The sequence below is a fragment of the Phalaenopsis equestris genome, unplaced genomic scaffold (genome assembly GCF_001263595.1).
Source record: "Phalaenopsis equestris unplaced genomic scaffold, ASM126359v1 Scaffold000002, whole genome shotgun sequence".
Lineage (NCBI taxonomy): Eukaryota > Viridiplantae > Streptophyta > Magnoliopsida > Asparagales > Orchidaceae > Phalaenopsis > Phalaenopsis equestris.
Genome location: NW_018164444.1, coordinates 23,191,838 through 23,219,711, shown reverse-complemented (window position 1 = coordinate 23,219,711; position 27,874 = coordinate 23,191,838). Strand labels below are relative to the sequence as shown.

At 32.7% G+C, this 27,874-nt stretch overlaps 1 protein-coding gene across 1 annotated transcript; it reads right to left on the bottom strand.

Moving 5' to 3' along the window:
* Positions 1-3,052: 3,052 nt before the first annotated feature.
* Positions 3,053-27,874, bottom strand: LOC110039419 (citrate synthase 3, peroxisomal-like). The gene is given in 15 exon segments (XM_020744473.1): positions 3,053-3,193; positions 3,196-3,243; positions 5,141-5,264; positions 5,523-5,620; positions 13,206-13,326; positions 13,426-13,499; positions 14,381-14,456; positions 14,540-14,659; positions 15,023-15,132; positions 15,223-15,285; positions 22,226-22,330; positions 22,763-22,848; positions 22,934-23,114; positions 27,464-27,731; positions 27,808-27,874. Coding segments are annotated over 14 exon segments (1,560 nt in total). The 5' UTR covers position 27,731; positions 27,808-27,874; the 3' UTR covers positions 3,053-3,106.

The following is a 27,874-nucleotide window of genomic DNA, read 5'->3' as shown; positions in this document are numbered from 1 at the left end:
TTCTTCCCTGCCCTAAAACCTCGCTCTGATACCACTTATTGATCGAAGAAAAATAAGAATCGACACAAATCCAGAAGAAAGCACAAAGATTTAACGAGGTTCGGTAAAATGCCTACGTCATCGGGAGCAGAGCGGCAAATTCCTTTCAATTCCAGAAAAGAATACACAATATAATATGAGATACTCCATAGCGGCAAATTCCTTTCAATTCCAGAAAAGAATACACTATAATATGAGATACTCCATAGGGTTACAAACAAGCATATACATAGCCCTAGAGTAAACCCTGAGCACAATATGTAACTATAAAATTACCCCTGTACCGTATTGCGGGGCGTTGCCCCTTCACCCCCAACCTACATAAGAAAACTCCCCTGATTTGGACATATTCTTCCGCTCTACTTCGTTTCAACATCTGTCCCTTATATGGTATATGAGTCGTACCATTACAAAAATAATTCATTTTGTGAAAAAATAGTTAAAAAATTATGATCAGAAAAACGTCTAGAAAATTAAATCAACAAAGAGATACGGTTAATAGGGCCCACTGATGGAAGAATAAGAGACATCATCGGAAGATTAAAGAATTTAATTGAACAAATACAAATCCAATAGATTCAGACCCGATGCTAACCAGATGCAGGTTGTCCGAGCCAAATAATAAGATCCAGGCATCAGTCCAACTCTTCCCCCATCATTGCTAGTCATCTCATGAGAGCCTCTAAAACTCTTCATCAAGTCGAAGGTTTTATCACGGTATATTCCATGAACACCCCGAAGAACCTTTTCTCATGGAGTGAGATACCTGTTGAATTACAATTATTCAATCTCTGCTCGACAACCGAATCTCATTACGGCGACTAAAGCTCCTCATTTAAAAGTCAATTGTCAATAATCGAATCGGATTAGTCAACCAATAAAATCAAGTCGATCGATTTAAATTCAGCAGAGCCGAAGACCATCAGAAGATGAACGGCAACCCCAACTTTGTATAGTCGGACGAATGAGTCTTGCTAATCAAGACCTGCTGATCTCAACTGACAGAGTAATTAGGTAATCAAACTAAATTCTCATTTATGTAAATACCTAAAATACCATTTAATGCCTTTAAATAGGGGGATCGTTTCTTGAGTAAAGGCTAATCCAAAATCCATTATATTGTTCACTACAATGCACACAAACATACGCTCACTCCCTCCCTCTAGTTTTACGCTCTATTCCTTAGAGATAGCTCCCGAACAAATTCAGATACAACAAAAAAAATATGACACTTTAAATATAATTATTAACATTCATAATTGTTATAATTTTAGGGAAATTTACATGCATACCACCCTAATTCCTTTATATCTACATATCTAATATCTAAACTCTTTATATTTATATCACCCAAAGCTTTCCTATCACATAAAAATTATCTTTATTTTAACTTTACAAAGTCAAATACACATCTTCAGGAACAAACAATGTATCACTACGTAAAAATTGAAGTTTAGGCTTGAATATGTAAATACATATGAATTGAGTGGTATGTATGTAAATCCTCATATTTTTAAATATAAAACATCTTAACTCATTCGTGTCAGAAAGTCTGTGGCGATAGAGTATTACATTGTCCCACCAAAGCACTCATATAATAAAAAATAAGGAGACACTTTGACTTTTTTTACATTGGAAACCATAGAAAAGAACAGCAAAAAATCATGAGATCTAGCCCAATTGAAACAATCTACTATAAATAGTTTGTCCACAAGCTCATTGTTCTCCTAAATTAGAGAAGATGGAGTTACAAGTTAATCATTGTAAATAAAGGTATAAACAAACCGAACACGAGTGAGCCCAATGTCGGCTCATGTCTGGCTCTTTAAAAAAAATTATTATTAATGTTCGGCTTGTTTATATTTTGAACACAAAAAGTGTATTCGTGTTCGACTCTTTTGCTTAGCGAGCCAAACACGAGCCATTAGTAAACAAATAGTCATTTTGACAACCCTAATCACGCAGTTGTAGTATGTTAAGAGTTAGAACAGGATTTAAATTTTATTGTTTATATTAAAACATCATTTAAACAATAATAATAATAATAATAATCATAATTTAGTTAAGTTAAATTAGAAGAATTTTTGCATTGGCTTAACTCCAATCAACTCTATTAATGAAATGGTGAATTTTTATTAATTTGAATTTTTTTTTAAAAGAGTCACCTTATCATTAATACAAATCTTGAAAATTAATTAATTTATAAATTCTAAAAAAAAATTTATTATTTGTTTGGATGGAACCCAAACACCATCAAAGTTTATGCAAATCTAAAAACTTAAACTTTGGCAAAGTCCTAAAATTAAGAGTTTGAGAAACCCAATCATGATTATATCTTCAATGTGATTATTATTATTATTATTAATTTGACTTAAATCATATTATTTATAAAACCAATATTATTTTATAATAATTGCAGAAATAATAATAATATTGTAAATGCAAATCACCATCCAGAGCAAAATTGGAAAGATGTTGGACAAAGATGCAAATACTAATGAAGGGTTAATAATAAGAGCACATTTTCTGTCAGGACTAGCTCTACGTGCGGCGTAAGTTATTCCTGAGTTATTTTTAGGTTCTTTTTGAGTTATTTTCAATAATATCGAAATAACGCAGAAATAACCAATGGTCTTTGTTTTTAAGTTATTTCTGGGTTATTTCGGTATTATTGAAAATAACCTAGAAATAATCTGAAAATAACTCAGAAATAACTTCGGCCGCACGTAAAGCTACGTCAGGAGTCCGCACAGAAAATTTTTTGTAATAATAGGGCTACACTTGACAAAAAAAATAGGAAGATATAAATACATGGCACTCATTTCCTATGTATTTAAATACCAAACACATGAACATTAATTTCATATAAACCATAATTGCCTAAAAATCAAAAAGGTTATATTTTTAATATAATATGAAAATTTTGACCGTTATGTGAAAATCAAATTTAAATTTTGAATTCAAGTTTATGAGCCGTTACTTTATGATAATTCAGAAATATTTATTCAAATATATATAGGTGCAAAATATTCATTATTTTAAATATTCATAATGTCAAGCTGTGGAACTACACACCAAAACCAGCAAGGCGCCTCCTTGTGGCATTTGAAACGGATACCTGCCAGTGTTCTTCAGATTCAGGTGAAGAAAAGCCCCTCTTTCCTCCACAGGCTGGTAATGTCGAAGCCATACTCCAGTATAAACCTGATATATATAAATAAAAATACATATATATCAATAAAAAATAAAGGAAGATTTACATACATGCCACACAATTTATATATATTTACATGTATAACACCTAAACTTTGATTTTTTACAATCATGCCATCTTTATCTATGCATGAAAATGTGTCTTCATTCATGTGATATGAAAGATTTGAGTGTTACAGACATGAAAAAGGAAAGTTTAGGTGTCAGATATATAAATACATAAGAATTGTATGGTATGTATGTAAATATGAATAATTAAATTTGAAGTCCTGGGCATACATATAAATGTATCTATATACACAGAGATAAGTATGTATGCATGTATATGATTATATTTATATATACATAAAAATATGAAGAAATATGCATTTGTGCATGTACACTAATGTGTCATACGGATTTGTGCATTTGTATATATGTATATGGATAGGGTATAATCATATTCCTATACTTAAATTTATATGAATACATGTATATATACATGGCAGCAAGTATATTTTATAGGGGCATTTATATACATACCACACAATTCTTATATATTTACATATCTAACGCCTAAACTTTCATATTTACATGCATAACACCCAATCTTAGACAACATTAAAAATTTCACTATCGCTAACTTCTTAAAAGTGAAATACATCTTTTCATGTGTTAGAATTCTAAGGAGAAATTCATTTTAGTATATTCAATTTTAGTTATTTCTATTTTTAGACTTCATGATTATTTGTATGTTATCGTTCTTGTTTCTTCTTTCATCGTGAGGATATGAGGAGTTCTGACTGATTTTATGATTTTTCTAATATGAAAGATATCCTCCTCTATTTATCATGTAAATGTTTCCTATTAAATTGAAGAGGAATAATTATTTTTCCCCTCCCAAAACCTACATCATGCTTAGGTTTATAAAAGCAAATATCAAATTTATTTAGATGTTCGACCTGTAAATGCATTAGAACTACGCGGTATGTATGTAAATTTCCATATATGACTTTCAGTTAAATTCTATGCTCGTCAACAGAGCTCATGCTCAGCTCAATAAGATGCAAAAATATAAACATAAAATTTTATGAAAGTTTACATTCGTAGAACAAAATTCTTATGTATTTACACATCACAACTACCTTTCATATTAACATACATAACGATTTGGTGGTTTACACTCATGCATGAAAATGTGTGTTTTATTTTCAAAAAGTGATAATAATGCTATTCTTTATGTGATGTTAAAGATTTAAATATTGTGTAACTATGAAAGTTTAGATGTGAGAAATGTAATGAATACATAAGCATAGGGTGCAATGTAAATGTCCCAAAATTTCATTTTATTTGCTTCCTGAGCCGAGCCAAAATGAACTTAATCTCACTAAAACTCGGCATGCTCGCACCCATAAACCACAGCTTCCGCATCTAAAGCCTAAATCGACCATTTATCTTATGCAGCAACAATAACAACAACAAAACCTTTATCCCACTAAATGAGGCAAGTGACATGAATCCTTTTCTCCATTGCATCCTATTTAGTGTCATATTTTCATTTAATTCTAATAAATTAAGATCATTTTTTATACAATATGCCCAAGTCATCTGAGGTCTACCCCTGCCTTTCTTAACATAAGTTGAATCTAAAACATGTACTCTTCTAATCTAATCATCAAATGATTGATGTTTAATTTGACCAAACCATCTAAGATGTTCCCTTTTAGCTTTTGCCCTCATTTTGTCCGTCACTGGAGCTACACCAACCTATCACCGATATATTCATTTCACATTTTGTCTTTAAGTGTAAAGCCACACATCCACCTAATCATTCTCATCTAGGCAACACTTTACCTGGTTTTCATAAAATAGGAAAAATAACAAATTGCACAAACAGAACTAAACAAACCTGCTGCGGCCTCATAATCTTTGTGTCAGGATCATCAAGTGATTCTCTCCAGTGTGCCAAGTATCCAGCCATTCGTGGAATAGCAAATAAAACAGGGAAGAACTCCGTCGGAAATCCCATAGCACTGATTTTACATAATATAGTTAAAATCAGAAGTAAGAACAACAAAAAAAAGGAATTTTACATATCTGGAACACAATTCTTATGCATTTACATATTTCACGCCCAAACTTTCATATTTACACACAGCACTCACATCTCTAAAATCACACAACTACTGTGTGTAAATATGAAAGTTCGGGTGTCAGACATGTAAATACATAAGAATTCTGTGCTATGTAAGTAAGACCCCCAAAAAAGAAGAAGAACTGGAAGCACTTACCGATAAATCAAGCCAGAATAAAAGTCGACGTTTGGGTAGAGCTTTCTCTTGACAAAGTAATCATCAGATAAAGCAGCTTTTTCCAATGCAACAGCAACCTGAATGCAGTAAGCATATTAAAATAATGAGGAATTTACAAATATACCAGTAAAAGCCTATGAATTTACAAATCTAACGCCCACTCTTTACTCTTTACATTTATGACACCCAAATTTTTTATATCACATCCAACGTACCACTATTTTAACTTTTAAAAGATTAAATATGCATTTTCATGTGTAGTTGAAGTGTTGTCGATGTAAAAAATATAATTGATGTATTAGATATGTAAAAACATAGGAAATGGGTGGTGTATATGTAAATCTTCCTAAAATAATTTGATGTTAGTAAAGTTGACAGGAGGTCCAACTGTCTTAATTCTACATGCAGTTAAATAGAAGGATGAGAGAAGGAGAAGGAAAAAGAGACGTCCAATAATAAAACACTAAGGGTGTGTTCGGGGCAGCCTATCCACTGCGGCGGCATTTTGAAAACGCGCTGCCCCGTTTTTTAACGTAAAGCCTTTGACTTGTGTCAACGCCTTTGACTGGTGTCAATGCCTTCACCGGACTAAAATCTGATATATTGATCGATGATGATGACATGATGGATTTGGTTAGTGTTCGAAGTTCAAATGATTGGGAAAAAAGAAAATTTTGATTGTGTTTCATGGGGTTAGGGCTGGGAGAGCTCGTTTCGGTGATGGTGGTAGTGTTAATTGTTTGGAAGATAAATCGACTATATTTAATAAATAAAATTTGTGACTTTCATTAGTTCTAACATTTTTTATTGTAATTGGTAAGCATAGAAGTATCTTTTTAATATAAAAATTTAGAAAGAAAAAAAAAGAGAATACTTTGTTTCATATTTATGTTAATTTTTGGGGATAATTATATACAAAATTAAGGTGAATATTTTGAATTATAATAGTTTTGAATTATAAAATTGATACATTTATGTGTGGATTTGAGAGAAATATGAGTTTTATATTTGGGTAAGAATTTAAAAACAAATTAATTATAAAGAATGATTGTTTTACAGATGGTAATAATTTTTAGTATTGCGATGTAATTGCCTAGAATCTCATATTTTAATTTATTATTTGTTAATAATCAATATTGTAGCATATCATCTCGTGTATAGATGTAGTTTCTTTTTCAATTGGGTTTTTTTTTTGGGTTGTTTCTCTATAATGGGTGGTCTTATAAGGGCAAGATTGTGTTATATGATTGTTGAATCTTGATTTTATTTGTGAATCAACCCAAACAATATAGGGTAAGATAAGCGAGAGAGAAAGAGAGAGAGATGTACAGTTGTGAACAATAATTGAGAGAAGTGTGTAACACTTTATTCATAGAATGATCTTCCATTTATAGAGAAATGAGATACAATATGTGAAGTTATATTCATATGAGATTGTATAGAATATTAGAGATATTTAACTAATGTAGGATCAAATCCTGATTGTTCTGAAGTTTGTTTGGTTGGCCTTGTGAGCCTTTGATAGACTCTGTCGATCGGTTGAGCTAGAGAGATTTGTCTGTCAACTTGTTCTGATAAAAAATATCGATCTGTTAGGCTATAAGATGCGATTGAACGTCATTTTACTGATAAGGGGTTGGTAATATTGACTTGATCAACTAAGGTTGAGCCGATGGAGTGGTTAAATTTGGGTGTTGGCCCTTCATCCTTGATAGGGAACTCCCGTCAACAAGTTGAGCTAGGCCACATGGTAAATCATTGTAATCTCGTAGGTAGCTGCCCTAAGACAAAAAGGAATTGAGAAATAACTAATGTTTGTCTCGTTGATTCTTGATGATGTTCAATTTGGGGAGGCTATTGGATGCGTCTGATATAGGTGCAGGCCTAAAGCGATTAGTTTTCCTCTTCAGTTGGTTTCATTGTGGAGAATGATTTGTATTCCACTATATTTTACTTCTGGTCAAATCACTTAGAGTCGACTTACTTCATTGCCTTAGTTAATCTCGGTTTTGATGCTTTCAATTGAACAATTGGACTTTTGAGTCTCCCATCAATGGGTCCTCCTTTGACATGTCGTGTCTTATTTTCGTCACTTGATCTCTTAGAGATTTGTGCTGACATAATACCATGGTTAAAGCAATGAATCCAAGGGACGATACTAAGACGGTTTGATTGAGAATAGGTGGATCCAAAGACTTTGAAGAAACTAAAAATATGTAATATTTGGGTCTAAAATATGTAAGAAATGAGCCTCCTGAGTCTATAAAGAAGCCCATGGTGGAGTGAAATGCACCGCCATAGAGATGAAAAAATGAGAGCCGCAAAAATAAATTACCATTTGCAACACTAAAATTTATTTAGCTCAAATGTCCTATATTCTTCATCATCAATTCTCAATATTTATCAACATTAAAGTCCATTTGCACATATCCATCTTTCTGATCACCAACCCCTCATCGTATCAAGAGAGTCACAAAACAAACTATCATTTGTTCCTTAACACCCATCCACCAACAATTGTCATTTGATATCAATGCTCAATAATCTCTTACATCTTAAAACTCATCATTAACTATCACATTCCATAATTTATATTGATTCCATTATATTAATATATTCTTGTGTACGAAAAGTAAGTTTTTTTATAATTCTCAACTCCACACTAAAATTATTTTAACTGGATTATCTTGTTTTATCTTCCAAAAAAATTCAAATAAATTTTTTTCTCGTGTTATATTTAACTTATGTACAAAAGATTGTTATACAACTATATATATGTATATACATCTACATGTATATATATGTATATACATCTACATGTATATATATGTATATACATCTACATGTATATATATGTATATACATCTACATGTATATATATGTATATACATCTACATGTATATATATGTATATACATCTACATGTATATATATGTATATACATCTACATGTATATATATGTATATACATCTACATGTATATATATGTATATACATCTACATGTATATATATGTATATACATCTACATGTATATATATGTATATACATCTACATGTATATATATGTATATACATCTACATGTATATATATGTATATACATCTACATGTATATATATGTATATACATCTACATGTATATATATGTATATACATCTACATGTATATATATGTATATACATCTACATGTATATATATGTATATACATCTACATGTATATATATGTATATACATACATATATATACTCACGGTCTTTTACATCTTCCTACTACATCTTATGTGGCAAATTGATGCTTCTGAAGCAACCGTCTGTGACCCACAAAACGAACTACTATCGTGACTTTCAACTATTACATATACGACAATTTGGCGTCATGACCACCGCCTACAATATTCACAGCATCGTACTTGCACTACGGCTTTACAGCTTACTATCACCGAGAATTTTGTTCATTATAGGCAGACTATTATGATTATTGGCGAATCATCATTGTGCATTTATAATGATTATTTTTGTAACTTTATTTACCCTAATTTAGGAGAAGAGTTGATATGTGCACTCACAATTCAGAGTGAATTATTTCAACCGGACTAAGCCCCGTAGTTTTTTCCTTTTCTAAATTTCTCTCATAAAACTTGTGAGATGGAGTCTTGTACAACGCTGAGACGCTAAAAAATCACTATATTGCGTGGACGTTCCATTAAACATCAATATTTATTCTACTTGATTATGAAAATATATATATATATATATATATATATATATAACCTCTAAAAATTAGTATTACTTATAGTAATATATCTAATGAAATGTTAAGAAATTAAATATTATACATATGAGTATGAAAGCTTAAGCAATAAATATGTAAATACATAAGAATTGTATGGTGTGTATAGAAATGTTCATTTTATTTATTTATTCATTTATATCGCGAAATTTTAATTTAAATAATTTGATAACTTCTTTCAATACCAACTAAATTAACATAATACATCCTCAAAGCTTATATGCAATGTTTTGTCAATTAAAGAGAGCTCATTCAATAATCAACTAATCTAATGTTTACTCAATATTTAAATTTTTTCTTAATAATCAACTATATTCTTACATATTAAAAACTTATGATCATAAAAATAATTTATTATTGTAGAGTTGTATAACAATCTTTTGTACATAAGTTAAATGTAACACGAGAAAAAAATTTTATTTGAAATTTTTTTGAGGATAAAAGAAGGTAATCCAGTTGAAATAATTTTAGTGTAGTAGTGGAGAATTATAAAAGACTTACTTTTCGTACAGAAGAATGTATTCATATAATGCAATCAGTATATATTGTAGAATGTGATGGTTTTATGATGAGTTTTAAGATGCAAGAGATTATTGAGCAATGATACATGTTGGTGGATAGAAGTTAAGAGTCAAAGGGATAGTTTGTTTTGTGGCTCTCTTGATACGATGAGGGATTGGTGATTGAAGAGATAGATATTAGTGCAAATTGACTTTAGTGTTGATAAATGTTGAGAATTGATGGTCAAGAATATACGACATTAAAACTAAATAAACTTTAGTGTTGCAAATGGTAGTTTGTTTTGCGGCTCTCATTTTTTCCTCCCTATGGTGTTGAATTTCACTCCAACATGGGCTCCTTTTTATAGACTCGAGAGGCTCATATCTTACATATTTTAAACTCAAATATTACATACTTTCAGTTTCATCCGAGTCTTTGGATCCACCTCTTCTGCAGGAAACAACCTTAGTATGGTCCATTAGATCCATTGCCTTAACCATAATATTATGGCAGCACAAATCTCTAAGAGATCGAGCGGCAAAGATAAGACACCGCATGTCAAAGGAGGACCCGTCGATACAAGACTCGAAAGTCCAATTGTTCAATTGGAAGTATCAAGGCCGAGATTAACTAAGGCAACGAAACAAGTCAAATCTAAGTGGTTCGACCGAAAGCAAAATGTAGTGGAATCCAAACCATTCTCCACAATGAAACCAATCCAAGTGGAAAGCTAACCGCTCTATGCCTATAATTATATCAGACACATCCAATAGCCTCCTCAAAGTTAACATCATCAAGAATCAACGAGGCGAATCTCAATTATTCCTCAATTCCTCTTTGTCGAAGGGCGGCTACCTATGATTATAATGATTTATCATGTGGCCTAACTCAGCTTGTTGACGGGGATGAAGGGTCGACGACCAGATTTAACCACTTGATCGACTCAACCTTAGCTGATCAAGTCAATCTCGCCAGCCCTTATCAGTAAAATGTCGCCCAATCGCATATTTTAGCCTAATAGATCGACACTCTTTATCAGAACATATTGACTGACAAATCTCTCTAGCTCAACCGATCGACAGAGTCTATCAAAGGTTCATAAGTCCAAACAAACAAACTTCAGGACAATCAAGTTTTGAGCCTACATTAGTAAAATATTTCTAATATCCTACACAATCTCATGTAAATACAACTTCACATATTGTATCTTATTTCTCTATAAATAGAGGATCATTCTTAGAATAAAGTGTTATACATTTCTCTCAAATTACTGTTTACAACTGTATATTTCTCTCTTATCCTACATTATATTGTTTGGGTTGATTCATGATAAAAATCAGGATTCAACAATCATATAACACAGACTTACCCTTATAAGACCAATTATAAAGATAAACAACCCTAAAAAAAATAATTTAAAAAGAAATTACATCTACACGTGAGATGATATGCTTAAATATACACTACATTACAATAATGATTATTAGCAAATAATAAATTGGAATATGAGATTCTAGGCATTTATATCATGATGCTAAAAAATATTACCATCTGTAAAACAACCATTCTCTATAATTAATTTATTTTTAAATTCTTACCCAAATATTAAAATTCACAATAAAACTCATATTTCTCTCAAATCTGCACATAAATGTATCAATTTTATAATTCAAAATATTCACCCTAATGCTCTTTTTTTTTAAATAATATTATTTAAAATTCTTTATATGCAATTATCCCCAAATATTAACATAAATACGAAACAAAATATTCTCTCTTTTTTTTTCTCTCCAAATTTGTATATTAAAAAAGACACTTCTATGCTTATTAAGATACAATTAAAAAAAACGTTAGAATTAATGAAAGTTACAAATTTTATTTATTCAATACAGCCAATGTATCTTCCAACCAATTAACACTATCATGTGTGTCTTTTCCTTTGATGATCGACATCTTCAACTCCCTAACCTTAGCATCTCTACCCCAATTTTCTCTCTCTCTAGTGGTTCCCCCCATGTATCCAGAGTGAAAATCCTTCATTCGATCATAGTCATACCCCATCCCGATTTCTCATCTTCCTTCTTCGTGCTCCTCCATACCCCTTACATAACACCTTCCCCCTATTTCAGGCCAACCCCTTCGTCAGAAATCTCTAATCCACCCCCATCAAAAACTTAGGAGGGGGTTATTAATAGTGGATGTTTTCCTCCTCATGTTTCTCTTGTCTGATCTCTGTCCCTTAGATCTGGCCAATGATTCTCCAGTAAAACCTTGGTTAAAGTTTGCAATTTAAACCGTCGGTGAGATTTTGGATTTCATCTCAATAAGCCTCCACATCATCTCCTCCAAGACCTCAAATTGATTTTCCATTGAGGAAAACCTTCCTTCTATAGTTGAGAAGATTTCCTCTATCCCGGGTTTAAGTTGCACTACTTCATCCAATCTATCTTCCAAAGCATCCACTTTCCTTGTTGCCATTTGTCATGATTTTCGATCAGGAGAAACACATATATGTCGAAATCTCGTCGATGGCTTCCCAAGTAATGAGTGTGGTTCGATCACAAATGAGACAGTGACGGAGGCACAAGTATGCCAAGATGGTGTGTATCCTGAATGTGTCGTAATAGAGAAGATTGCACATCATGATTCTAAAGTTGCTTCTCAGCTAACTATAATCGTGACTGTATCGCATAGTTCAGTCACGAGGATAGGTCACGCCTCGATACCCTGCGATCCTGTATGCTTCCTCAAATCACAACTCGTAGGCTTCCAGAATGCTTCTAGGATCGATAGGCACATCGAGAACCCGACGTCTCGACGATTTCAGCAAAAATTGAAAGGTGCAACAACAGTTGAATGCTCTAATACCAATTTGATATTCCAAAAAAATTTGGGCAAACAAAATATTTATTTCAATAACTTCAAACAACACACTTAAATACATAAAAGATATGCAACTATAATTCAAGAGACAGGTGATTTCTTCCAAATCCTAACCCTAGGACTCAAGACAACAATCTCATCATAACCTTAACCTCAGCATATTAAGTCCTATTTATACCCCACAATAATAACCAATAAAGAACCAAATTGCCCAAAGTGCATGCCAATGTCCTAATTAGAAAGAAAGAATTAGAAAAAAATCCGAGAAGGCGAGAAATTTTCTCCCACAAACCCCTCTTAAATACATAAAGGATATCCTGCAGTCTCGAAATCGCGGGATATCCGATTGTGTAAATCAACGGGAGCTCCTGCAGCAATTACTTCCCAAGAAAAACAGCTTAGGACAAACAACAATCATATGTGCATAGATAAAGGTAGAGTCCCTTATCGAGTAAAATTAGATGTATATCGCATGTAAAATCATATAAAAATACCTCAATAAGGGGGTCACGGCCAACAATTGAGAAGACCTCCTCTGCCAACGTGCGGATAACCTTAGCACGGGGATCATAGTTTTTGTACACTCGATGCCCAAACCCTGACATTTTTCTCCTCCTATACAAACCAATATCAAGCAAATGCTGATCAATAAATATAAAATAAACCCACTAATGGAAGCTAAACCAACATCCATGAAAGAAAAAAGAAAAAAACCTGTTTTTCACACCATCAATGAAATCTGGAATATTTTCAACTGTTCCAATCTCATTAAGCATCTTAAGGACGGCCTGCAATTACCAGGATGAAGTAAATGATTCAGTTAATCAGATAAAGCGTGGTACAAAAAGGGTCAAAGCTCAAACTCAAATATACTCTTTGCACAGCAGCAGAAGACTATGGCATGGTGTAACAAAATCAGGATACCACTAAAAGCAATGGAAACACCAAAACAATATCTCATGTTTTAGACAGAAACATAAATGGAATGGTAGCTTGCATTTGTCAAGCATCCATCCTGAAGCATTCAGTGACACGTAATTATTCTACATTTACAAAAAGGATGATTTACATGCGTACCACTCGATTCCTATCTGTTTTCATGTCTATCACCTAAACTTCAATTTGTACAGGCATCCACCTCACCTATGAATGAAAAGGTGCATTTCACAATGGTGTATGTGATGAAATATTTGGGTGGTATAAATGTAAAAAAGAAAAGTTATGGTGTTAGATATGCAATGGATTTGGAATTGGGTGGTATGTGTGTAAATGCTCCTTAAACTAAAAAGGCACTGTAGAAAACAGAAGCCAAATAAATAGTTAAGAAAGTACTGAACGTAGCAAACAGTACAAAATCAACGGTTCATCAGATAATTAAGAATAATGCTACATTCTCCCGAAAGAGCTGGTTATGCTATTAAATAGACAAATTTTGGCAGCCTGAGTTGGGATGTTTCAAAAGTTTGACAAAATGTTTAATAAACCAACCACGTCCTCACGTGTAATGCACTTGCCAGGAACAGCATCTAGCAGAAATTAAGTGAAAGGATTTGAACATTTCCTAATTACACCTCCCATCCAAGCAAATACAAAGCAAAATTCATAATGCATTCAATAAAATGAAGATTTTTTAAATTCCCATGTTATGCAGGTTAGTTTCTCTGAGTACCTCATTTGCTCCACCATGAAGAGGGCCATATAAAGCTCCTACAGCTCCAGCTAGAGCAGTATATACATCGACACCGCTATAAAAATCACGAAAGAAATCAAAATTGGGAGACAAAAAAATAACGTGGCATCGAGTTTCAATTAATATAGGAATGCATACCTTGACGCAAGATGCCTTGCAGCAGCCGTAGAGCAGTTCATTTCATGCTCTGCATGGAGGATAAAAAGAATGTCAAGGGCCTTAGCAAGCTTAGGGTTAGGTTTATAAGACCTGTTACCCCTGTATCATAAGAAAAAAAAATGTCACAAAGGTTAAATTCCGGTCTCCAGTTAACTAGTTAATGGCAAGTTTGCATGGCATTTGCAATACATACCACCCAATTCTTACGTATTTACAAATCTAACACATAAACTTTACTTTTTACATAAATATCACCTAAATCTTTCAAATCACATAAAAAGTATCATTATTTTAATTTTTAAAAAGTAAAAAAAACACATTTGTAATTTGCATGTATAGACAAAGTGGCATATATGAAAAAACTTAATTTTTGGTGTTAGATATGTAAATTCATAAGAATTGAGTGGTATGCATGTAAATCTTCCAATCAATAAAAGGGAATGAGAGCAAGTGAGGGCTTACAAAGAATCCAGCATATACAAGAAGTTCTCCGAATATGATAAATTACTGGAAGGGAGCACCGGAGGCCTTCCGGCCAATCTCAGGTAGGCTGCTGCAGCAATTGTTGGTACCTTCATAAACAAAAGAACAAATTTTTCAATACAGAAAGTGTTTTTTGAGATGAACTTAAGCTATAACGTAAGAATATCAAAAACAAGTACCTTTCCAAGTATTCTTGCTATCTGCTTGTCCCTCACTGCTTTTGAAGTATAAAGATCTTGGCCCTACATAAACAGAGCAGACAGAAGAACAGAAGAAGAACAGAATAAGAACCAATTTGCAGACAACACATACTTATAAAGCATACAAATAAATGAAGTTGGTGATGCAAATAAACAAATGATACAGTGAACAAAATTAGAGCATGGGTAAAATTTTCCAAGTAAAAAAGGGAGAAAGAATAGAGTAACAGCAATGATAAACATGAGAGGTGCAAAATTCATTGTTGTGATTATTTTAATGCCCAATTTTAAAATATTAATGGCTTAAAATTTGTATGATATAAATAAATTTACTGAATAACATCTCTAAAATTATCCAACACTTCCAAAAGAAGATAGAATTAGGAAAAATAGGATGAATCACAAGTCCAATCATTGACTTCAGTCAACATAAGGGACACATGATTTACATGACATCATATAATACTTTAAGAATTTGCAAGCAAAATAAGATTTTTTCATGTTTTATGTTTATGTGTCTTCACAATATCATGCAACATGTGGCATATCGGTAAAAACTCTCTAATTACAAAGTGAAACTCAAGTAGGGAAGTAGGCAAACTGGAATTGTCAACTTGTGCAGAAAATAAAAAATTGTGCAGTCAAAATTAGCCATTGCTATAAATAAAAATTATAAAAAATTAAGCGACAATGCACTAAATAAAATATCACTATGATTAGAAATAAGACTTGTCCAAAAATCTAAGAGCTAGTCAAAGGAGTTTCAAATTTTGGGAGAAAATCGAGAACAGAAACAAGGAATCATATATGAAAATAAAAAGGAGAGAATAATGGAGAGGGATCAGCTCAAAATAACATCAAATCTAGCAGAGGTTCAAATGTCCTAACCTCATTTTATAGAGAAAAACCTTCTTAATTATTACCAATAAATCAATATAAATAAGGAATTACATAAGCATCCAACTAATTGATAAAACCTAAATTTAAAAATAAACATCAAAAGAAGATGCAAAAAAGCTAAATTACGCCTAATATTCAATTGACTCTAAATGCAACTGAGTCTAAGGCTTAATCTAGATTTGGGCTTAATCCGGGAGACTTGCACTGCATCAGCTTCCCCAAGTTTGGAAGAACTCTACTCAAGAGAGTATTTGATAGAAGTTTGAAGTAGAAGAATCTCAAATCATCATAGTCAATCAAAAGAATTATATTCATGTGTATTATGTTCACATGTCAAGTACACCTGCTAACTTAACAGGGGATGAGACAAGTAGCAGAGGGATTATAAAAAATGGAAAATTTACATAGATAAGTAAATACAAAGGAATCGGGTGCCAAGTATGTAAATGTCCCTAAAAAATTTAAATAAACTGAAGTTCCACCTACACTAACACATGAATACACAAAAGCTCAAAAGTGCATCGGTATAATGTGATATTCTCAATGTTAAATACAGCTAAAATCATCACATTAAGAGAAAATTTCATAAAAATAATGCCTTAGAAATTAGATTTTAAAGAAATTCGTATAACCATTTCATGGAAAGTAATTTGAATTTGAATCAAAATCGGCAGACCTAAAATTTTGATCATTAACATCATGTTTTTTTTTTTATTATTTGAATATAATATTACTTTTATTTTTTTCAGTGTGATCTTCAAAAGCCAAATCAATGCCAACGCAAACAGGTAAAGATGCATTTAAATATTAAAATGCCGAAATATCTATAGTCCTATTGAGGTCCATGTCACAAACAATTTCAGAACGCAATTGATTCAGTATGCAACGTGTCTATTGGACTCAAATCAAATATCATTTTATTTTCAAATGTGGGAAAAATGATATGGGAGTCATTAAATGTAATATAAGAATTTCCTTCCGGTAAAGAAGGTTCAGCAAAAGTAGCAATGTCACTAGATAGCAACATAATAATATTCATGCATTTGCTGTGTGAAAATAAATTAATACAAGGTCTAAATAAGACCAAAATTGCATTAATAGCATAGTATTCAGTTTGTCGTCTATTTTGCCAGATTTTTTTAATGTAAAAGTGGTTGTGCACACTATTGGCTAGCTGGAAGTAGCATAATCTTAGTGATCTTAAATTAAAAAATGTATGAGGTGACTTCTGCATTTTGGATGGGATCCATTAACATAGAGCAAAGGGTGTCCTAATTGGATAGAAATTATATTCAACGGTGGTACACCACACTATATTGTGTTCATATAGAGTATAATCTGTTGATCCACATGTAACTGAGCTCGAGAAAATGTTTAAGTTAAAGAATTGCCAGGTGACGGAATTAAGTTCATGGTACTCAATTTATCAATAATTAGTTTGCAACGCTTAATACTATAAGTATTAAAAGAATGAAAGATCTAAACTTTCTTCAAACCCTCAAAAATAGATGCAGCCCATAGGAAAATACTGCCATGAGATCTAATGTAATATTCACGCCTGATATGCTATTGTAAACTTTAAAGCGAAGTTTTAAGCCCCGTAGATTATGACATAACATAAGCAATCATTCAGTAAAATGGATACATGCGCATGCAGTAATACAGAACCTTTTAGGTATAAAATAAACTATCTCAAGGTAGAAATCAATTAGCCGAAAAAAACTCAAGCATGTCATTACAATCATGTGAGCTCCAAAAATTTCGATGCACCAAATTCTCTATTTTGTAGTTGAGAAAGCTTTGAGGGTTAAATTTGTAAAAGGCGGATGGAATAGTAGATAAGACACTAATTAGAGATTTCGCTTTAATTTTGTGAAGACTTTTTTATCTGAGGTTCGAGGTTTCTCATAAGAGCAAGCCCCGATGGTTAATTACCCATCCTGATAATATGAGAATACTATCAATTAAGGCTATTCATTTAACACTGAATAATCAGAATATAGTAGCAACAAACATACATTTTAAATTGTAAAATTTCTCACTTTGAGCTTAAAGCAGATGGTAGGGGAAATGATAACAAACCCAATCAAGACCTCATAGTTCTGTAGTCTCCGGTCATCATATTCTCTAATCTACTTAGTCAAAGGATAGTCCACCCAACATGACTGAATAATCCTTGTCACCGTCCAAATAATCCTTAGAGATCTTGGGTGGATGTTTGCCTCAAGAGACAAATTTAAGTCAATCTTAGCTAACAAAAGGCTTTGTGTCAATCAGATGTGCATGTATTATTCACAACTCATAACAAAAAGACATTGAGGAACATATGGGCTGCGACTGTGACCGAAATATAGCGACAACCACCCTGTCAAAGGGTTGCGATTGTAACTATTATTTAGTAGAATATTTGGATCAAACCATGCGGACAGAAGACTCATGTCACGTATTTATTGGCGTGAAATTGCTTTAAGTATGAATATAATGGCACACCTTATGTGACATTAACTCTTTTGTGAGTTGAAGTTAATAAAAAATGTCATCCCTGATAAACTTTTGTAGAGGGTGAGTGTGATTTGCTTTAAGTTTTTTTAAGTGATTAATTTTGATTATATGTTTAATTTATTTGAAATTTTGTTTCAAAATTAACCCCTCTGAATGAGATTCACAATCAATACAACAATCATCGGGGGACGTTGCGCTTGAAATCTATTTGAAATTAATTAGTTTTGATATATTTAGGATGTTACTCATGTCGACTCCACTTCAGAAGAGAAGAATCAGACTAGGAGATATGAACTTGCAAATTTTATATCATTTAGACATTTATTTCAAAATTACCAGACTCGTCAGCTCTAATTTTTACGATAAGAAAAATCAGACTAGTTAAGTGAAACTTACAACTTTATCATATAGATAAAGCCACATAATTGATTGATTTTCAAATTATGAATTATTTGAATGCAAGTTTTGCCATACTCTGCAGCATTCCCTTAACCATTTGTTAAAGCATTTAGAATTTTAATTGGAGCCCATGTGGGTTTTATATTTCATATTTTTGAATAGCTTGAAAAACTGTATAGATTTTGAAGAATTGTGCAACCTTTAAACTATAATTTTGATATAAAATTTAGTTCAAAAGATTTTGAAATCATGTATATGATTATTATCTATATGAATGTCCTAAAGCATACACAGTTCAAGAGAGCACAAACTATTACTCATAGATGTCCTAAAATACTTTCACACATTCCAAATCATTGAATTTGACTTGGAAGAAAACTATTAAATTTATATCAATTTTAAAAATATTCATAGCTTGAAAAATTTGCAAAATTATCATGATTTTAAGCTTTTAAAAAGAGATCCTTCTGTCTGATTGCAAATTAAAATTACACATTCGGTGACGAATTTTCAAATTTCAAAAGTCGTATGTTTAAATTATTTTTCAAACCCTAAGAGACTAAATTTGAAAGCCTGAAATTTCAAAAAAATTTAAAATTCTAAGATGCTAAATTTTAAAATCCCAAATTAAAATTTTAAACCCTATTAGCCTAAAATTTAAAATATTTTTATGCCCTGAGAGTCAAAATATTAAAAGCCAAGATTTTTAGAAATTTTAAAGCCCTAAGAGCCTAAAATTTAAAATATTTTTAAGCCCCGAGAGTCTAAATATTAAAAGCCCAGATTTCCAAATACTTTAAAGCCCGAAGAGCCTAAATTTTAAAGTTCAAATTTCAGAATTATTTTAAAATTCAAATGGTCCACATTTTATATTATTTTATAAGTTTAAAAACTCCATGATTTTATGTTATTTAAAAGTCCAAATCACTCAAAATTCTAGCAGCCTCATGACATCAACCCCCAATAAGAGGCATGCGAGAATGCCAACATTTCAAACTGTCTTAAATAATTCGCTGGTCAGTGCATAAGATGCTACGGCGGATGAGCAAAAATATGTATTTAACACACGATCTTAAAAGATGTTATAGGTCCTCAATGTACCTGCAAAAAATGGTCAAATCGCACAAATATTTCCGTGAATATGTACTTTAACTTTCCTGAATGGTATTTAATTCCCAATGAAATGTACCACTTTTACCAAGATGGGTATTTTAAATTCACTGAATTTTGTAAAAATTTTCCAAATGAGTTCATCATTTTCCTAAACTACGACAATCGGCAAAGTTGAAGTGAAAACAATGAAAAGACAAAATCATAAGAAAATACAATAAGGATTTTGTTATCTTTTTTTTTTCTTTTTTTCTTCTTTTATAAGATAAAATATAAAGCACAAATTATAAAGTGGGGAAGGATCGACCTAGATGGATTTTGGGCTCGGGTTAGTGTTCAGGTTCGATTACCAGGCGAGGTTGGGGTTTCTGGTATGAGGTAAGCGGCTCAAGTTTCGGTATGAAGAAAGGAGCTAACGAGTAGAGCTCGAGATCAAACTGTCAAAATTTGGGGTTTCTCTAACAGAGAAAAAAAGAGAAGGGAGGCAATTCATGCAAATAAGGAAGGTCATTGGGTTTGGGATAGACGTATGAGCTTCAACTAGAGCATGCCACAAAACAGGGGAAGGGTTTCAGCCTTGAGCTTCATGCAGGCTAGGACAAAGCAACTGAGTCGCATGGACATAAGGAAGGATTGGGCGAGAGTTCTAATTTTTTCGTCATGGATAACAGAGAGGCAAGGTGGAGAGAATAGAAGTGGAATGGCGGTCGATTGGGGCCTCTGTTGTTTTTTGCATGCAAGTTGGTGTCGCAAAAGATTCAGAGTAGGCGTTTGCAATCTGTTGTGATCGAGAGGAATAAGTGGGGAGGTTTTGTATGAGTTTCGATGTACGGAGGCGTGCAACCGGAAGAAGAAACAGGGAGTTCTATAAGTTTTTGAATGTTGTAATTCAGTCATTGCTTTCCTCGCTCGTTACGACTGAAGCAGGAGAACAAGAAGAAGGATGGAAGGCTTCGATTGGAGTAGCGTTAATGTCGTGTGGTAAAATAGAGACAACTAAGGCAGAGAAGGGCTTCTGCAGTTTGCTGTGAGAGGAAGGAATGAAATTTGTTTGAAGAGAGAAAGCAGCCGGGCGAAAGAAAGGACTAAAATTTACTGGAAGATTGAGGCGAGCGAAATAAAAATATGTTGTATTTCAAAGTTCTCAACTTTCAGGATCTTCGGCAGGCCTTTGTCAAATCTCTTCAAAATTTGCTTTTTTAACTTCGTAGTTTTCCAAATTCTGGTAGATATAAAAACCTTCTTCATGAAGAGCAAAAAAACAATCAAAAGCTCCACTCAAGTGTTTGCAACACTCATATAGCTCAACAGCTCAATATTTGAAGGAAAAATAATTCTATTTTCAGTTCATTTATCATCAACAAATCACACAACAAGTAACATATTCCCCCTCTTGGAAATTGTTTCTTCTTGATAAATGAAATATGAACTTTTCTCTTTTTCCGGCACAACTGGTATCATATAGAGACAAGAGCAATAAAAAAAATCCATGAGTTTAGTCTTAGCAACTCCGATAATTTCAACTTCAAATTCAGCCCACTAAGGTGGAGATCTAACATCTTTCTGGTGGAGCATAACTAGTTATCTCATTTAAGAGAAGAGGGGTTGAGTTGTTATGATGTTCAAGAAATTATAGTGCTGCTCGGACTTAACCCTGATATCCATTTTTTTCTAACATTATATTTCAACGCAGCATTCTCTAAAACTTATAAGGAGCAATTACATACACAGTGCTTGAAACATTGTTACTTACAAATCTAGCAAACACTTTCATCCATTTTTCAAATGCTCACTCAAATATCAAAATTCATAATAAAACCCCAGCCCATATTTTTCATTTTTATCAAATTCTCAATGTTTGATCATGACACACATAAATGCATCAATTTGGCAGTTCCTATGTGCTAATTCTATAAAAAACTCAAGCGATGAGTATGTAATTATCAAATTATAAATAAGTTCACTGTTCACGTAAGCAGGACCAGAACTTGGAAGCATGAACTAGATTTGGTTTACAACTTCCAGCCATCTTTACGCTGTATCATAGAAAGTGATGCTTTGAAATACTCACCCTTAGGGCAGGATTAGCATCTGGATGAAACACTGAGAGAGTACTCATTGCACTAACAAGAAGACCCATTGGGTGTGCATCATGAGGCATTGTTTGTATAATATCCTGTAAAGAAAAAAGATATTATTAGTGAAATTAAATAACAATATATCTACTATAGTTAGTCTCCTGTTTTCACGCAGTCTTATGGCCTTTCTTAAAAATTATTAAGAAAAAGGTATTTAAAAAAAAGGGAAACTTACATACGTAGCATACAATTCTTATGCATTTACATATCTCACATGCAAACTTCAAAATTTACATGCATAGCACTTTGGTGCTTAAAATCTATACATGAAAAGGTATATTTCACTTTTAAAAAGTAGTAGTAGTGTTATTTTTTATGTCATATTAAAGATTTGATAGTTATGTTAGTAAATGAAAAAGTTCAGGTGTGAGAAATGTAAATACATAAGAATTGTGTGGAATATACATAAATGCCCCTCAAAAAAATTGAATTAGAACAATGACTGGAATGTAAAAATATAGGACACAAACCAAAAGACCCTGAGGAACAGCAGAGTGCTGAGAAATAGTGAACTCCCAGTCCGCCAACTGGCTTTTAGAAGGCAAATTTCCATACACTGGAAATAAATATTATTAGCAGCACATAGAAACTATAGACTTATCAAACTAATTCTATCTTGTAATAACATATATGTAACTTACTTAAGAGAAAGGCTACTTCAAGGAATGTGCTATTCTCAGCTAATTCCTCAATGGGGTAGCCTCTGTATCGAAGAATGCCCTCATCTCCATCAATATAGCTGACAGATGAGCGCACTGGAGCAGTATTAAGATATCCGGGATCATAGATTTTAACTCCCTTGTCATCTTTTCCAGTTGTTATCTGAGACGATTACAAAGAAAAAAAAATATAATATAAGATAGTAATCCGAAAGCACAAGATGACTACACAAGAAAAGTTATGGAAGCAAGCAAATCAGGACGCTAACACCAGCTCCATGATATTGATGGTGTAAATTCAAATTTATCCAAAGCGAAGGTGAAACAAGTTATAAATTAATAAAGAGAAATCAGTTAAGAAGAACATGTAATCCAAGATTAGTTACAATTCATTCATATAAGTAATAATTTGAGAAGTGAATATCTACCACACAATTAAATGATGATGAAAATCAGCATATCAGGCCTACAGTCTAGCGAACAAAAAAAAAAGGAGAGGATCCTATCAACTGAAAACAATAGCTACAAAGGGCGTTTAAAATAAAAGGACACTCACCATCCAATCCCAAAACCAAAATAATCCCAGTCTCAACAAATTTAAAAAAGTTCCAAATCTCTTTAAACAAACCCAAAAAAACAAAGAAAAATAATAATATTAAAAAGATTAAAGTAAGATCAAATATCATAGATTTCAAAAATTCCTCAGAATGATACCTAAATACCCTTTGTATGGATTCAACTCAAAATTTCTACATCTTTTTTAATTCATCAAGATGGTACTCTCTAAATATAAAATGAAGTTTCTTTGATTTCCTCCTTTACCTTGTGAGCTCTGAAAATCCGTGCCCTAGACTCTCAAATGAGAGAGTTTTAACTTAAGTTCTTGGTCAAATTTTCATAGTGTAGATTAGACTGCAAATAAGACAACCTAGAATCCGCTCTCATTTTTTAAGGATCTAAAGCTCTAGGATTTGATGTTTCTCATAGGCGCAAGCCCCTATGATTATTTACACACCTCATTAATGGGAGTACTATAAATTAAGGCTAATCATTAAGAGTTGAATATTTAGCGTATAATAACAACAATTAAGGGCTTAAATTACATATTAACAAAATTTATCACCATGAGCTTAAAGCAAATAGTAGGGAGAAGATGAAGATACCAAGCAAAAACATATGGTTATGTCATCCCGGATTATCATCATTCCTAATTTGCTTAATCATAGAAGATATTTGACCCTATATAACTACGGTTGTCAAAAAGCTTGTTGTTCACGAACAGCTCGTTATGCGACCAGTTAAGTAGATTGTATTTGAATTTTTTATTAAGCAAGCAAGCCGAACGGGAAAAAAATATTTAACCTCGAATTATAAACAAGCCGAACACGAACAAACCTTTGTTTCATCGTGTTCGGCTTATTTTAGCTCAAAATAAGAAAATTATATATATTATTTATTTTACAATATATAGTATATATATTTAGATCTAAGTTTGAATCACCACATATCGAGTGGTCATGTGGTTTTGCATTTTTTATTGCTTAGGAATAGTGCACTTTCGAATCCAACACACTACATCTATTTTTCAAATTAATTTAAATATATCAATTTCAAACCGAATATAAATAAGAATATGTAAATCAAGCCAAAAACGAACACACGGTTTACAAGCAATTTGAGCCAATCAAACATAATTATATATATATATATATATAGAGAGAGAGAGAGAGAGAGAGAGAGAGAGAGAGAGATGCATATATACATATATAGATATATGTTCTCACTTCATCATTGAAGCTTTCCTCATAATGTGAAACTTTACTCCACAACTAGGACCTTTATCAAATTCAATGATATCAACTACAGCTTATGACTATGTGCCTTCTATTTTCTAGTTGAAACTTACAAAAACTCTCACATTAAGTCCATTCTATAGCTCATGAGATTAACATCAGTTTTTTCAAACAGCAAGCATTTATATTTTCTCACTCGATCATTGAATAGAACAGAACATGTTATTTCCTCAAGTTATGTTACATGGGATTGCCAAGTCGATATGGGGTTTTCCTCATTTTACTCAATTTTAAGAAAATGTTTATTCTCTCTCCAGCAAAGGAATTTATCCATCCAAGTTAAATAGGGTAACATGTGAGGTAAGTAGGATGCGTATTTTATAGGCCTACTACCACTGATTTTAATGCCTGGAACAAACAATAAAGAGCTCATGATAGCTAGATTTCCCTTGAGCCTTCATTCAATTTGCACTATGTACACCTTCCACTAATAGTCAATTTTTCAATTCCCAGTCTTACAACTACTCTCTCCCATATTCTTCAAGTTAATGAGTTATCATCCACTCCATCATCATGTAATAAAACTATCATATACAGGGCATCATCACTGTTATGGAGGTTGAACAAATAGTGAACTTGGTAGTGGGGGTATCTCTTTCCTTTTTTGATCTTACCATGAATGTATTAATCATCATATATTCCTACAGGACAATATTAGATTAATATTATCCATCCTCCAACTGCCCAAAATGCCTCTAGGACAACTTCCTAGTAGTGGTTCTCCCACTACTATTGCTCCCTCTAATTTCATGCTTTCTTAACAGGAATTTGGTAAATTCATTAAGCACTCTCAAGCCTCTAAAACCTACTTCGCATATATTTTCCTCCTTTGGTCACCCAACTTCTCAAGTATGTCCTAAATCTAAATATCCACAATAAATCAATGAGAGTTATATCATTTTTTATGGATGTCGAGATGAACGCTCTTCTCAATGATCATACCTGCAATCTAATACCCCTATTCTAATTTTAAGATCAATTGCATATCAGTAGGTCTTCACTATAATTTTATTTCATCCTAATAGAACAATTGATCGATAAAAAATTCTACTGCATGCCAAAAGGTTCATCTGTTGTTGGAGTCCTCAGGCAGCACATGCAAAATCCAAAGAAGTAATGGAAATTTGTTCTAAAAGTCCTTAGAAATATAAAAAATTTCTAATTAAATGATTGATATATACCAAATGTAAGCATTTAAATATTGAAGCATTTTCATGGTCAATTATGTTGGGTTAGTTGAAGACAATAAATAAATCACAAGATACTGCATCTATGGTTGAGGAAATTTAGTTTCCTAAAAAAAGCAAGAAAAAAGTAGTGGTGTCAATTAATTAGTGTTGAATCTAAATACAAAGCTATGACACATTTTTATTGCAAATGATGTGCTGCTCTATTAAGAGAATCAAGGAGAGTTTGATATTCATGGTACTCAGCTATGAATATATATTACAGCAATGGTTATGCTATCTATATCACCAGCAATCCTACTTTTCATAAACTAACTAAATGCATTACAGTTAATCATCATGTCATATAAAATGTAATATTTTCCCTAAAAAAATATTATTTCTATTTGACCAGGTCTAAACATGTGATAGATAACTTTACCAAGGCTCTATGACACCTATTTTTTCTCATTTATGTAATAAATTTAGGCTCATAATTACATGTGCTTTAGTTTGAGCGAGAGTGTTGATGATTTTAATAGTTTTGATTTATTAGTATGACTCCTACACGATGGAATGAGATAATAGTAAAAATTTACCATCATAATTGGGGTTTAATTCACAGTTTTTTCCCCCTTATTGTGTCCTCATATATACCGACTCAAGGTCCTCTTACAACTCAATCAGATACACAAAACTACATTTTCATTAATAAAATGAAATTCATAAAATGTTAAAGAGGTATTTTCAAACCAAAAACAAGCATATAATTTGATTCAACTATCATACTAAAAATTTATCCAAATAAATTTTCAAATTTGATTTTATCTCTTAAGAAAACAATTTGTTGGACCACCTATATAAACCTTTGCCTTATCCTAACAAATTATTAAGTTAAAAAATATAATAGCTTTATGTATCATTTTACCTGAACACTTTTGATCTTAGCTCCATAATCCCACCCAAATAAATCCTTTAGAACCTATTCTTCTTATGCTTCTTATAAGCCACTCTTGCTCCACTTCACAGTTTTGACATTTTTTCTTAGGTTGTCCATTTAAATGACTACAAGACCTACATAAATTTGTTACTTCCTTTAAAACTTCCTTCGGCCACACTTAGTATGCAAACCCAGGACAGCAACATAAGCATCAGACAAAACTAACCATAGCACATGGTTCTGACCTGTTCGCATTCATGCCCGTCCAGAAATATACAACCAGCGATCAACAAAGTTGATTTACAAAAAAAATATTCTAGATTAAATTTCTGATAACTTAAATCAATTCAGATTAAGCTATAACGTCTTCCTTTTTTCCCCAAACACAACGGCACAAAAGCATCAGACAGATAATATTTACGAGCCTTCAGTTGAAATTCACCCTAATCAAGCAAAGATTAAGAAAACATCCAAATAAGGGATGTGGAGCAATCGAACCGCGACAAAAATTAGAGATGAAGAATCTTCGCCTTATAAAATAGAAGGGCCAAACCTTTTTAAAATCAACCGCTTTAACAGCTCCTTCCTCCGAAATCTCTAGGTCATACCGCTTCCCCGTCCTCGAATCGGTCACTATTAGCTTACCAGCGAGATTCCCCGGCTGCCCAGCGATCTCCTTCGCAGAAACGGGAGATGAGAAGGCGAGCCCTCCCCGCCGCACCGCCGAGAAGCCGTCGGCGGCCGCGGCCCCAATGAGATGGGAGGAGAGGACGGCCAATCGACCGCGCGCCATGGCTGTCTGATCAAAGCTCCTCTCCATTCTGCGCTAGAGAGACAATCAAAGAGCTGACACCTAAGCTCCAATCTCAAATCTTGAAGAAGGTAGCAGAAGCTTACAGGATAAGGGAAAGATGAGTAATACGTCTGGTGAAATTGTTTGCTTCTATTGCCGGCGCAAGTGCGG